The sequence below is a fragment of the Phoenix dactylifera genome, unplaced genomic scaffold (assembly GCF_009389715.1).
Source record: "Phoenix dactylifera cultivar Barhee BC4 unplaced genomic scaffold, palm_55x_up_171113_PBpolish2nd_filt_p 001117F, whole genome shotgun sequence".
In the NCBI taxonomy this organism is placed as follows: domain Eukaryota; kingdom Viridiplantae; phylum Streptophyta; class Magnoliopsida; order Arecales; family Arecaceae; genus Phoenix; species Phoenix dactylifera.
This window is the reverse complement of record NW_024068460.1, coordinates 80,733-96,132: the sequence shown is the minus strand read 5'-3', so window position 1 is coordinate 96,132 and position 15,400 is coordinate 80,733. Positions and strand designations below refer to the sequence as shown.

General features: G+C 42.7%; 1 protein-coding gene across 1 annotated transcript in view; it reads left to right on the top strand.

The window, feature by feature from the left end:
• Positions 1-13,928: 13,928 nt before the first annotated feature.
• LOC103699138 (callose synthase 9-like) overlaps positions 13,929-15,400 on the top strand; it is a 76,343-nt gene continuing 74,871 nt past the window's right edge. The window contains exons 1-2 of the mRNA XM_039121525.1: positions 13,929-14,132; positions 14,524-14,817. Coding sequence (XP_038977453.1) covers positions 14,616-14,817 — 202 coding nt within the window. The 5' untranslated portion in view covers positions 13,929-14,132; positions 14,524-14,615. The remainder of the gene's footprint in view (positions 14,133-14,523; positions 14,818-15,400) is intronic.

The following is a 15,400-nucleotide window of genomic DNA, read 5'->3' as shown; positions in this document are numbered from 1 at the left end:
GCTCCTTGCAATCGGCTTCATCTAAAACGTCTCCTACCCTGACTAGTTAGCAGACGTCGTACTCGTGAAAAAGGCTAATGGAAAATGGCACATGTGTATAGACTTCACTGACCTCAATAAAGCTTGTGCCAACGATAGCTTCTCACTAGCGAGGATTGACTAGCTCGTCGACATAATTTCAAGGTACCAAATGCTAAGCTTCATGGATGCATTTTTGGGCTATAATTAAATACAGATAGCAACCGAGGATTAAAAAAAACCTCCTTCATCACTACCAAAGGACTATACTTCTCCAAGTTCATGTCATTTGGCATAAAGAATGCTGGAGCTACTCGGCAGCATTTGGTCAATAAAATTTTCAAGGACTAGATAAGTTGCAAAATTGAGGTCTACATCGACGAGATGTTGATAAAGAGCAAGGAGTCCAAGCAGCATGTGACTGATTTATAGGAGGCATTCGCTGCATTAAGAAAGTACCTCATGAAGCTCAATCTAAGCAAGTGTGCTTTAGGAGTGACTATGGGAAAGATTTTCGAGTTCATGGTCACTCAGCATGGGATGGAGACCAATTCGAAAAAGATCCGCACGGTGATGGAAATGATGCCACTGAAGATGAAGGAGGTCCAGTGCTTGGCAGGCTAGATTGGAGCATTGAGCAGATTCATGATGAGATCGACCGTGAAGTGCTAACCTTTCTTCAAAGCACTGAGGTAGATCAAAGACTTTCAATAGTTTGAGAAGTGTTAGATCGCCTTTGACCAACTCAAGCAATATCTCAGCTCGCCACCCCTTCTTACCAAACCAAGTCCAGGAGATATGCTTTATCTCTACCTTACGGCGTCTCCTTTTGCCGCAAACTTAGTCCTCATTCATGAAGAAGATGGAGTACAAAGGCTGATTTATTACGTGAGTCGAGTCCTCCGAGGTGCCGAGATAAGGTACCCTAAGCTTGAAAAGATACTCTTTGCCCTTGTAACCTCGGCTAGGAGACTTCAGCCCTATTTTCAGGCCTACTCCATCTTCGTGCTGACCGACCAACTATTGAAGTAAGTCATGCAGAAGCTGGATGCACTAGGAAGACTGACTAAATGGGCAATCAAGCTCAAGAAGTCCGACATTCACTACCAACACAGACCAACCATCAAAGCTCAAGCACTAGCCAACTTTCTTATAGAGTGCATGATTCCCGAAGATGTGGAGGTCAACATAGAACTAGAAGAGCACAAGCTAGAATATTACTAGATGCTCCAACCCGAATAGAAGTGGAGCTAGCTAATTCTCACCAGCCCGAACGAGTTGTGACAGAGTATGCCTTGCGTTTTGGCTTTAGGGTGTCCAACAAAGAAGCCAAGTAAGAGGCCCTCCTCATCAATCTCAAGCTCACCCAGGATCTTGGAGTTAGGCTTCTGAAGGCTCTTAGCAACTCCCAATTAGTCATTGGATAAGTCTGAGGAGATTTTGAAGCAAGGGTCCCTATGATAGCGAAATATCTTCAAAGAGTTAAGGATATCACTTCATCCTTTAAATAGTTTGAAGTCATATAGATTTCTTAATAGAAAAATATCAAGATCGATCTATTATTAAAGCTTACCATCTTGAAATATGCTAACTTGCAGAAGATGACCTATCTTCAAGTGCTCGACAAGCTAAGGATTGAAGAGGAACCAATTTCAGTTCTAAATCTGATCTTGAATCAAACTAGATAGACACTGACATTGATTAATTTCGAGATGCAAGACTTTCTGGGGATAGACAAAAAGCTCGGAGGCTCAAGAATCAATCCTCACGCTACATCCTCCTAGAAGGAAAGCTCTACAAGAGATCATTCACCCTACCCCTCTTCTGATGTCTCCAATCCTCCGAAGCTGAATATGTGCTTTGAGAAGTCCGTAAAAGAATTTGCAAGACTTGGGGAGCTAGGCTTGAGCATACAAGGTCCTTCGATAAGGTTATTACTGGCTAACCATCTAGAAGGATACAACTGACTTCATGAAGAGATGCAACCAATGCCAACGACACGTGAACAACCAATGACAGTTAGTAGCCCCTCTCATGCCAATCAAAGCTCCTTGGCCTTTTGCCAAGTGGAGGATGGACATCCTCAGACCATTCTCGGAGCCACCGGACGAAGAAAGTTCTTGAAAGTAGCCATCAATTACTTCACCAAGTGGGTCAAAATTAAGCCAATAGCCTGGATCACTGAGAAGAACACGTAGAACTTTGTCTAGATGTTTATTATATATCGATTTGAGCTTCCTTGGGTCATCATCACCGACAACAGAAGGTAACTCAACAATGCCTGCTTTAGCGAATTCTGCGTCGACTTCACATAGTTCATCAGCTCACCTCAGTTGGACATCCTTAGGCCAATGGAGAAGTCGAGGTGACTAATAGGACCATTCAATAGGGCCTGAAGGCATCCTAGATCAAGCAAAGGAGCTTTGGATGGACGAGCACCACAGTCTTACCAGACTACATAATGAACTCCAATGGGAGAAACACCCTTCAACCTCTCCTTTGGCACCAAAACTGTGATCCCCTTGGAGATTGATGTACTCTCTCAATAGGTGGACTTCTTCGATGAGCAGAGGAATCCGAAAGATCTCCAAGCTAACTTGCATTTGCTGGAAGAGATTAGGGAATGGTCTTAGATCTGTATGGCTGCATATCAACAATAAGTAGCTCAGTACTATGATACCTAAGTGAAAGTTAAGTTTTTTCGGCCTGAAGACCTAGTGCTCAGAAGGACCAAGGTGACCCAACTAGTAGAGCAAGGCAAGTTTGTGCCAAATTGGAAAAGATCATGCCGAGTATCAAAGGTCATTTACCCCAAAACTTATCACATGTAGCATCTCGAAAGGACACCTGCATCTCAGACATGAATTAATCCAATGTCTAAGTATGTTATCAGTAAAAGATATCTTATCTAAATCTGGCCTCAATAAATGAAATGCTATCTCTTCCAAAAGTTGTTAAGAGGGTTATAGGTTGGGTAACTCGCTCTACAATAAGCAACTCGCTTTTCAGCGAGCCAAAAAGGATGGAGCACGTCCCTCAAAAACTGATGATTGCAATACCCACAACGTGAGTGCATGCCTAAGTCATCCTAGTCGAGTGTCCCTTCTAATAAACATTGACTAGGAACTTTATTGTCGAGCAAGTCTTTCCAATGACCACCAACGAAAGCACCTCTGGGTGCACAAGTTGAGCCAAGTCATTCTATGATCTCGATGATGCAGCACCTCCATCCTGAACCAGCCGAGTACCGAAGATCTAGTGAGTTAACTAATCTTTCAAGGTTGGGATGACCTAGTGAACAAGTCGAGCGAGCTAGGCTATGACCCCAAGGAGGAAAGACCTCCATCCCAAACTGGTCCTCATGTTAAAGATCTAGTGAGCTAACCAATCCCTCAAGATCGAGATGACCCAAGTGCGTAGATTGGACGAACCGTTCTACAGCCCTAAGGAGGTAACACCTCTACATTAACATTGAACCAGCTCTCGTGCTGAAGACTTGGTGAGCCAAACGATCCCCTAAGGTCAGGATGGTATAATTGCATAGGTGTGGCAATCCATTCTACAAACTCGAGGAGATAATACCTCCATCCTAAATTGGCCCTTGCACCGAAAACCTAGTAAGCTAATCAATCCCTCAAGATCATGATGGACCAGGTGCACAGATCAAATGAGAAATTTTATGGCCCCGAGGAGGCAACACCTCCATCACAAATTGACCCTCACATCAAAGATTTAGTGAGCTAATTAATTTCTCAACGTCGGGACTACCCTGATAGAGACAACATGTGATACTGGGGTTGTGGCCCAGGCCCAAGCCTGCAGGGCCCGCTCTAAGGCGGTGCCCTATGGATAACTCAGACCGAGAATGGAGGAAGAAAATCCCCAATTCTTCTCCTCCTGCCCGTGCCAAAGCTCCCACCGCCATCCGTGCCCTTCCTCTCTTCCACTTACCTTCCTCCACTCTCCATTCTTGCCTCACCACGAGCCGAGACGCCCTCTCGACACCTCCTCACTAGTCCACCACCTCACCTCCTCCTCCTTCGCCATCTCCCTCTCATGCTATCTCTTTCCCATGCTCTTTCTCTCTCCCTCTTTTGCCAAAGCTAGGAAGAAAAAAAAAAGAAGAAAAGAAAAGAAAGAAGAAAGAGAAAAGAGAAGGAAAGACTCCCTCTTTCTTCCTCTCCCTCTTTTTCTCTATCTATCTCTCTCTTTCGGCCTAGGTGTTGGTGTGTGTGTGTGGGTGTTAGAGGATAAAAGAGATTTTCGCTCTCAGTCTCTCTCTTTGAGCTTGCCCTAGAGGGGTCTATATCATTCCCACACCGTGACAAGTACAGAGAAAGATTAGTGGCTCAAATCTCTTGTTATGATGATAATTAGTGTAGAAACTAAGATTTTAGAATTTTTATAAATTTTAGGAAGAATTTTATAATTTTTGAGAATTTTTAGAAATTAATTCTAAAATATTATTGTGCCACTCATTTGATATATGCATATGATTTTGGATTACTAGGTCCCGAGGAACCTCAAAGAGGTGATTAGATTGTTAGATGGCTGACATCTAGGAGGTAAGGAACATTTCCACTTTATATTAATTAATAAAAAATAATTGGCAATTATCTTATCATTAAATATTACAAATTATAATGCTAAATTCCAATTTAATTATGCAAAAAATCTTAATAAATATGGTTAATTAATTGGTGATGGCAACTCTATTATTAAGTTGTATGATGATATCTATTATAATTGGTTCAGATATGTAAAATCATGAACGTTGTATATTTGATAGTGCACTTTAAGCTAGTTTCATAAAGGAAAAAAAATTAAATTATGTATATTTCTATATATATATATATCACTTAACTTTATGTATGGAATCATACTTGATTACATGCTCTGCCACGAGGGTAAGCGTAGCAACCCTGCCATAGGAATAAATATGGCGTGACTCTGTCATAAAGGATATATATGGTGACCTACTATGGGGGTAAGTGTGACATGACCTAAACTGCAGCGGCTAAGTGCAGTTGCATGATCACTATTCTGATTGCGAACCCAGACCACAGGAGTTAAATATAGCGGGTAGGACTTATGCTACAGGAGTTAAATGTGGCTATTGATTGTGGAGCAAAAAATATAAATTAGGTACCCAAGTATAAGCTTGTATATAGATTGATGTATTATTATATGAATATGCGCATAGTATAATCTTGAGACGTAGATAATTTTACTCTGATTTCAGTAATCCATTCATTCTATGTATAATATTGAAAAGATAAAATGTATTATGTTAGTATATGAATATTATTAAAAACTGATTGTCATAAAGTTGCCTCTACAAATATTATGTTTATATGATATATAATTAGTTTGATTTAATTCTATAAAGTGGATTTCCTACTTATTGAGTCGTAAGCTCATAATCTTCATATGTATTTTTCAGATCTGGGAATCTAATTTTCGGAGTGAGTATTGGCATTTTGGAGCACATATATAGAGGCTAGGCCGGCTAGTAGTTGGTAAATTTACTTTCTTGGATCAATTGGTATATTAATGTGTTATATGTGGATTATATATGAATGGTTTAAATACTAAAGTTTTGATATGTAAGTGCAATAATTAGTTATTTCTGATAAATACTACTGTATGTGTATGGAATATAGTATTTTCTAAATTATATTGGGTTGATTGATAGGTAAAATGCCTTGCATGCTTGTAGTGTCAGTCCTTATGACTATACAACGGTTGTTCATGCTCTCAGAGGCATGACACGGCGACTTCCATTCCATTGTAGATTTAATTCAATTCCCCTATCAAATGAATGTAATAAGCTCTTGCCAACTGCAACGAGACCCTTAACTCTTAGCGGCTCGATGGACAAGGGCCTTACGACCCGCTGATAAGTTCTCCAAATCTACATAAGCTTTTTTAAAGGAGTTTCAAGTCCCAGGCATTAGCCAGGTGCATCTGGGAATGAGGGGCAAGGCCTCCATAACCTATTGTTGAATTCATCCACTTCTTGGATGTTCCTTCAAAAGAGTGCAAGTCTTTGTCTTTATCCAAGCGTACCTTGGAATGGGGGGCAACGCCCCTACAATCTACTAAGAATGGTTCAATTCTTCCACCCCTCGAAGGTACCTACCTAAAAGCTAATTGAGACAATTGCATGTAGAGCCGACCTATGCTACTTCAGTGGATCGATGAATATTCTCATGCAGGAGCTCAAGCAAAAATGAGATGACAAAATACAAGCCAAAGTAGTTTCTATTCATTATTGTGATTACAAAACAACGTCACCTTGACAGTTGAAAGATTACACCAAATGAGTATAAACTCAGGCATTACTGACCCTACAAACAAGACAAATTAGGCAAAGAAGCTGCTGATTGGAAAGCCACTCTCCCTCCGAGTAATGCTTCCTTCTCGCTTGAGAATAGCTTAAGGATGGTCATATCCTTGCTGCATACAATATCTAGGAGTCTGGCCTCCATCTCATGTCACACTCCTTTAGCAAGGAGGTGACCTCAGTAGAGCTGTCCCCTACGAGGACTCTATCACATCCCGCTCGAACCCGGTCGAAGGTTCACACTCCATCACTATGGCAGCCTTTCTCTTTGTCTCTATAGCCTGATGGAAAGCGAGTTGTAGCTCTCTCCTGAGTTCAGAGGCTTGTAGCACTGCCTTTTCTGCCTAGATTTAGGCTCCTCTTATCTCAGCCTCCATTTCTTCCACCTTCCGACAAGCATCACCAGCATTGTCGCAGCTAGCTGACTTTGTAGAAGCCCCAGCTCTGTCTCGATCTCAGCCACTCTCTATGGCCCGTGACAAAGTGAGCTGGAGAGTTTCAAGATGTTCTAGAAACCAACCCGCTGGCATGGGCTCCATTTGATCGATGAAGAAAGTTAACAGAGGAAGAGAGAAAGAAAGCAAAGCTTACCCCTTCCATGGGAAGAACTTCCTTCCTTTTAGACAGGGTCTTGATGACCAAGATTCTCTCACCTGGCCCGATCATCAGATATGTGGTGCACTCTCGAAGGCCTTAAGATTGCTAACCACATGGTGCATGTTCAAGCCCCTGATGAAAGACTCCCTCCGAAAAATATTCGTTGAAGATTCTCGAAGGCCATTATCATGGAACTACAGCCTCATAATGGTGGTTCGAGATTCAAGGGCATTCTTTCTCTGAATGCTGAGACAGACAAATATATTTTGTAACAATTGAAGACTGATGGTGTGACATTAGTTGATTGATTATTTACGAGACTAATAAGTGGCCTCAAAAAATAGCCTCGACTGTATTACTCGAGAAGTAAGTAGCTCGGATGGCTTATGACCAGTTGAAGTATTGACCAACAAAAGCTAACCATGAAGCCTCGATGGATGGGCCTATGGATGGGCTATTGACATATGACAAGGTACAACACTTAGCAAAATAAAAGCAAGAGACAAGATCTTAATAAAGTTGTTTCTTATATTAAGAAGTACGAGGGAGATTATAGAACATAAAAAAGGAAAAGAGAAGGTACAAAAGCCCACTTTATTACCGAGATGCAAAAGTAAAAACCTACTTTATCCTCTCTCTCTCCTTCAGAAGAAGGTCCATCTTCTTTGGCAATAGCGGGTCCTTCAAGAGCAATACGGTTACGGTCGACTTGAGGGTGCACCTTGCCGATCATTGCTCGATGTGCCTCAAACCCCTTCTTGAAGGAGTTTGTTGCCGCCTCCAGTATCTTACCACCAAAGTCCATCGAGCCCTTGAAGTCTTCGACTGCCTGCCAAGATTTTGTCTCGGCCTCAACAACTTACTTTTCATCTTGAACGGCCTTCTCCTTGGCCCCAGCAACCCATTCCTCAACTCAGACTGCTCGGGTTGGTTTCTTCTCAGCAGCAGAGGCATTGTCTTTCACCACTTGAACGACCTCGTTTTTCAAGCCGAGCGACCTCCTCTTTGAGATAGACTGCCATCCTTTCCATCTCCAACTTTGTCTCCTCGAGCCTCCTTTGTGCCTTGGCAAGAGCAAACTTGTAACCGTGCTTCTTCTGCAAAAAATGAGGTGGGGCTTCTCCACAATATGCTCCCTAGGGTAGCTGGGCGGCTAACGGTTGGTGTTAGGGCAGGGCGGCTCCATTCTCCTATCTGGAAGGAGATTTGTGCTAGAGCTCCATTGGTGCTTCCGATGATCCGGTGGGCCATAGGGGACGGACTATCGATGGATGTCCTCGAGGATAGCTGGGCGACTGATCTACCGATTAGCAGACTACCGACCATGGTAGATTCGGGCAGACTGTCGGGGCACGGGGTCTGTGACTTGCTTATCCCAGGTGAGGGGAGATGGGATGTGGATCTGATACGGGAGGCCTTTGGGGAGCAGTTGGTGGAGAGGATTTTGGTCTTATCGATACCAACCCGGGAGGAGCCAAACAGATTGGTATAGTCGCCGACAGGTCGGGCGAGGGTACGGGCCAGAGATATTCACACTTGGGCCAGTAGGGAGCCCGATAAGCGGATTGATGGTGGTTGGATATAGAGGATGAGGGTGCATCCCAGGGTGGCGCTCTTTCTTTGGAAGGTGGCCTGGGGCTGCCTTCCGACTAGGAGTGTGTTGGCTAGGCGGGGGATGAGGATGGATCTGCTTTGCGAGGGGTGCCCGAATGTTGAGAAAACTATTAGCCATGCACTCCTTCGATGCCCTATTGCTGTGCAGTGTTGGAGACGTGCATCTGCGATGCTCCCTCCGCTATGGGAGTCGTTGGAGGATATGCTCCGATACCTGCGTGAGTCTACTCGGAGGCCAAGTACTGCTGAGACAGATAGTATAGTGGCTTACTTAGCCTATCATATTTGGCTGGACAGGAACGATCGCGTTTTCGAGGGCGGGCGATCATTCCCTCGAGTTGTGATTGAGAGAGCCCTACGGCAGGCGGCGGAGGTATGTATGATGGCCTCATCGATTTCACCCAAGAGAGCCAGGGATATCTGGGGTACCTGTATTGCTATTTCAGCGTCCAGGTTTAGCTACTTTTTTGGGTACCCCCACCCCCTGGTTATCTTAATGTGAATTTCGATGGTGGCATGGTAGAGGATGGTGCCTTTGGGGGCGTGGGCTTTGTGATTAGGGATCATGTAGGCAGTTATGTGGCTGCTGGAGGATGGAGCACACCTGGCACGACTACCGTGGGAGCGGAGTTGCGGGCAGCCTGGAAGGGCATTTTGTATGCGAGATGGGTGTTGGGGGCCGATTGCCTCTGCCTCGAGGGTGACTCTTCCATGGTGATTGATTGGATACGAGGTGTCGATACATATGGGGATGGCCATCCCCTGATACGGGACATGCGTAGATTGGTGCGGGAGCTGACCTTCTGTCAGATATCTCATGTATATCGGAAGGCGAACAGTGCAGCAGACTGGGTCGCCTTCTATATTGCCCGGCACTATGGGGAGGTTTTTTGGACTAGCATAGAGTGCATCCCACACTCCTTATTTTGTTTAGTTTTCTTTAATATGTCAGGTTGTATTCACGTTAGAGGTATTTGAAATGAAATACCATTTTGACCCCCCCCCCCCCCCCCCCAAAAAAAAAATGCTCCCTAGGGTCCTGAGCTATCGCTAGCTCTGATTTGGCTAGAGCTCTTCCCAGTTTGGCCTTACAAAGTTCGCACTCAGCCGTCATGACTCTCTGCTTGTAAGCTGACAGTATAGCTCCCAAGATACAGATGGCGTAGGAGGTCTATGAGTAGCCAAGCAAATTTAGCAAAGAGAACTATGCATTAAATGACAACTTCGGACCCTCGATTCTTACCTCGATCATCTAGATATAGGCAACTCTGATGAGCTCCTTTATCATCATCACCCGAAGATGCTTCTCATCTTCAAGAGAAGCATCATTCCCTTGACCAACTCATCAAAAATCTCGGGGGGACTTAAGCATCAAAAAAGTGATCTTAAGTGACCATGCTAGCTGGTAAATTTTCAGTTCAGCCTCCTGAGATGAGGTGGAAGTTACTTGGAAGTTGACAGTCCTATGGCCTAGGGAATGGAAGTTGAAGTTTGTGCCAATGCAGGAACCGACTAAAGAATATAATTGCCTCGTCGATAGCTGCTAGTGTCTGAATAGGCTCAACAGCTACTGTAGTATCCATGGCGGATATAAAGAAACTTTGGGAACAATGATTGGAGGCTCCACAGGGACCCCCTAAGGAGCCGCTTCTCGAGGAGCCTTCGAGGTACATGGAGGGGTGGGGATTAAGATGATCACCTACACCTTTGACAACCCTGCCTCATCGAATCAATCCTTGGTCTGAGTAGCACTAGTAGAACTTGAGGTTACAGGAAGCTCGACAAGGGGTGTAGCAACTACCTTTGTCTTCCTCTTCTTAGAGGGGTTACCCTCTTGCGAGGAGTGCTCTTGGCGGCTTTAGACATGAGCTCCTTGAGCTCGAACTTCATCCCTACAAAATAAGTAGTGAGAAAAATCGAGCATTAATACTTGAAGTTAAATTCAATTAGACCAAGAAGTTACCCTCGGTAGAGTTCAAACTAAGGCCTCTGTTTGGCAAGATGGCCTTGGAAAGTAGTTCGATTAGTGATGACATCTGTATACCACGAAGGATATCAACCATTGCATACTCCTCGCCAGATAGAATTGGGCACATATTCATCTCCTTTTTTCTTTGCATAGACCTCTACAATGGAAAGGCCCAACCCCTCTCGGAGGATATAAAAAAGAATTGATCCTTTCAACCATGAATGGAAGAAGTGCCAGATGAAAGAAGGTGGCAATCCTGCTGGAAAGCCTCCGGAAGCTCGATCAAACGAGCATTGAGCCATAGGCTCATCATCCAATGACCTCTCTACCATTGGCCTCGATACTTCTCTTGAACAAGAAAGAAAGAGAAAGAAGGGAAGAGGGGCAGAACTAGGAGAATGGACTAGAGCACAAAATTAGAGAGCTCTACCAGAACTTAAGTGAAGAAGCTCCGCTAAAGAAATAAAGGGATAGGAATCGATGGCGATGATGAAAGAAACCATGGTCGAAGACAAAGCGGAGGCAAGATGTTGGGAGCATGAAGCTGGTTTGTCCTTGACCGTTCTCAAGATGACTGATTGCAGAAACTTCAAAGTGAAGAAGAAATACAAACCATAGACATTATATAAAGCCTCATATGGCTCAGATCGATGTGACCATTTGAGCCATCAGTACAATCTCCACCATATATCAATTGAGCATTTGATTCTGAACCGTCGTTAGGATCACTATTAAAGCATCCAATCCAGTCGCTCTGAAAATCCTACCACTCATGATGCTGCTTTGAAAAAGGCAAGCACCAGCATGCCATCATAAATATAGTGTCTTGAAGGCTTTCATAACTAACAAGATTGCCTCGGTTGATGGACTTCGCAGCTCGTCTAGGTTGATCAGTTTCACTTAGGGAAAGCTACTTCTTTCGTCCGAGTCAAACAAGTTACCTCGGCCTCAGAAGTGGGGGTAAATGATACACATTAGAATTGACTTATGTTGATGAGGCGAACCAACCATTGAAAGCTCACCACCTAGCTGCGAGCCAAGCATTCAAAGCTTGCCATATGGCCCACCCAAAGGGCGTGCAAAGAGTCCTCTGCATCTTAAATTTTTTTTCAAAGTTGGAAACAATTCGGCCGTATCGCTAATTATTCTCTAACAATTATGGTACTCGGGCAAATCCCATTGTCGAGAAATGCGGAAGAGATTTAGCGATGAGATACACAATTTGTTTTCTTATCAACTAGCGCATAGCCCCCAATCTATTTGGCGATGAGTTCCGACCCTTGCTAATATATTGCATTCTCGAGGCCCTCCAAGTAAGTTCTCTTTCGACTTTCTTGCGTTGCCTCTTTAGTCCTCTTAGACTTTCTTATATTTTCTAAGAATTGTATTCGATTTAGGCATTGGAGGTCGCAGACATGTCTTGATGGGTGGACTCCTTTGTTTTTGCTATTTTAGGTCAAAGCCAGTGTCGAAGTGTCGTCCGAAGCCATTCCTCTACTATCAACTCCATCAAAGCATCGCCATGGAGCCGTGCAATAATCCTATCCGATCTCTCTGATTCAAACAACAAATAATTTGGGAACTCCACGACCACCACCAACTTGGCATCTGGGTCAGATCGGTTTCTAGCGAAACAATAACCATATATGGAAGCATTGAAGGAGATAATTGAGTGAGTACTTGTTTTCTAGTAAAATCTGTAAGGTCAACTTTCTATCCAAGTTCATAAAGAAATTATAATAAAATTTCAATTTCAATTTCAATTAGCTAATCATAATAGTTAATTTAGGAACACTACCATGTCAAGGTTCTCCACATCTAGCTATCATTGGCCATGGCCTTTTTTTTTTGGGGGGGGGGGGGGGAGGTGATCATAGGGTTGGTAATAACTAACATATATAAAAGTATTGCCAAGAAGGAATCCATTTGCCCTGCCCCCACCCATCGCCCCTTGATGGCTTCACCATTGCCGGGGAGTAACTTTTGCATTCCTGATCTCTTCTCCGTAAGACCCCTCCCACCTCCAACCTCTTTTTCTTTATGCTTTCCTCACTGATCAGCTTGTACCTTCCTCTCTTTTGATCTTTACTTGCTTTGTCTTGTGCTTCTCTTCATTTTACATGTTTGAAATGATTCGAGGTTTTTTTATGCATTTTTAGTTTTAAATCTAAAAAAGTAGGGCCCAATCTCAATGATTTCTCATTTTGATTTGATTATTCCATATTGTCTTGCTTGATTATGTTAGTACATATTTGGGGTTGAGGTTTCAATACTTAAAATCAGTTCCTTTTTTTTTTGAATTCTTTTTTGAATCGCGGAGGAGGATCAACTTGGATGAGCGGTTCTAAGCTTTAATTTCATGTATTGAGTTGGAGATTTGACTTTGCAAATTTTGTTGAAAAAATGTAGAGAAAAATTGGGAGCAGCTAGTGCAGGCAACGCTATAGAACTTAATGGTGCCAATGCTCGATGGAAGCTTGTAACCAATATTGTGGGGAATGTCCTATCTTCTAGAGCTAACAATTTGCACATTGAAGAGATACATAGAGCAATTGATAAGATCCAAGATACCATCTCCAAAATTTGTAAGTCTCCTTGATTTTACTCCATATGTTCTTTTGTTAGTGCTAGGTCTTGCTCCACATGTCAACCATCAAAAATCATTTGGAATTTGATATTGAACTTCATGGTATACTTGGTCATGCTTGCTACAAGCTTAATTAAATGACCAATGGCCTGTTTAGGTTTATATGACCAAACACACAGAGAGGAATTTCTAATTTTTGGTTATACTATTATTTGTATGAGATTGGGTAAAGTTATATAGATGAGTCTCACTCCATTAGTGAATAAAATTTCTAAATTAGTTTTCTTATACAGAAAAAGAAGCATTCTGTAAAATCATATTTATTTCACAAAAGCAATAAATCAGAATCAGATAATACTCATTATTAGTTTTTATTTCCAAAGTTGATAAATTTGTTGAGACAATGATCCAAATAAATAGTACTTTAGATAACATATAATGTTTGGTGATAAATTCAGGTGCTTCACACATGTAGAAGACAAGTTAATAAGGACTGTAACTATGATAAATAGTTGTGCTTTTCAATCGATAAAATATTTGGATCAAAATTTTGGTTATCATGAATTTATACAACGAATTAAATTTGTTACAAATTATTTAATTAGAGTGACTAATTAATACATTTTTCAACCTGCACATGCATTTCATGTGCCAACTGAGAACTTATCTTTTTCCCTTTATAACCTTAAGATATGCATACAATGATGAGCTCGGAGTTTCTCTTCCACCACAAGCCCCTTTGTTTCGAATTATCCCGCTTCGTCCCAGCGATTTGCGTCATCCCACCGATTTGCTACCGTCCCGGACAGCAACTCCCGGTAACGTTAACGCGTGTCTGGGGGACGTCTTACCCCATCTTATTCGCGGATTCTGGCATCCGATGCGCCTTTTGCCCTAGAGGAAGACCCTTGTAGAAAGCTAATAAACGAGTCAATTCGCCTTCTCTCCCTTTTCTCTGTTCTCGTTTCGCAAATCCTTCGAGTCGAAGGAACAAGCGCCAGGTGGAAACCTTCGTACTTATCCGTTCTCCTTTCCATGAGATTTCTCTCCCCTTGCATTTCCCTCACGGATCGGCTCGCACCGTGCTCTCTTTCCCAATCCCATCCCATTCGCATGGTTCCGTCCTGATCTGGTTCCACTTTCATCTCTTCTTGCTTTACCTTGTGCTCCTAGGGTTTATTTTTCTTCCTTCTTCCATCTTTTCATCTCTAAAATCATCCGAGTTTGTGTTCAATTTTAATTTTTAAATTTAGTATTGATATCTTTCCCCATATCTTTGATTTGATCTAATTCCAAATCGTCTCTTTTATTCGATTTTGTCCGCATTCATTTGAAGCTGAACTTTAGATACTCAAATCCATTCTTTTTTTGGATTTTTTTTGAACTTTTCAGAATCTTGGAAGTGGATCGACGTGGACGGGTGGTTTGAGCGTTGATTTCATGTATTGAGCTGGGGATTTGGATCGGAAGATTTTGTTCGGAAGATGTCGAAGGTGGAGGCAAACTGGGAGCGGCTGGTGCGGGCGGCCCTGCGGAGGGAACGTGGAGGTGCTGGTGTGCAAGGGTTGCCTGCGACTGGCATCGCGGGGAATGTCCCATCTTCTCTAGCTAACAACTTGCACATCGAGGAGATACTTAGAGCAGCTGATGAGATCCAAGATGAGGACCCGAATATCTCTAGAATATGTAAGCCTCCATAAGTTTACTATTTATTATTGGTTAGTGCTGGGTGTTGTTCCTTGTCAAGCATACTGCATTCATTTGGAGTTTGCTATGTTTTCTTACTTTACTTATGCTTTCCCTGGCTTGTAGGTATTCTTCCTGAAAGCTTAATTAAATGACTAAAGCACAGCTCTAATCAGCTGTTTAGGTACAAATGGCTTTATTCTATTAACGAACCTCAACCTCCCTTTTCCCGGTAGCTAATATGCGTACTGTTTGTCGAAAGTATTCATAAGATTTTGGACATGATTGCTTGCAAGTACTGTGAATAGGGGAAAGGCAAGTTAAAGGGTTTGGGCCAGAGATGTAGCTGTACTCAAGTATACATGAGATGCCCATGCAACTTAGTGTGTAATGATAACCTAATCCAAACTAGGCAATGGAGGATGACATCACCCACATTACTGGATGCAAGAGAGAATATATATTGGCAACTTGCATTACAGTAACCCGAGCAGAGATTATCTAGTAATGCATGCAAAAGACAATCCAAGAAATAAGGGATGAATTATTTGGATTGATAGCAGCACCTAAAGCATCATATGGT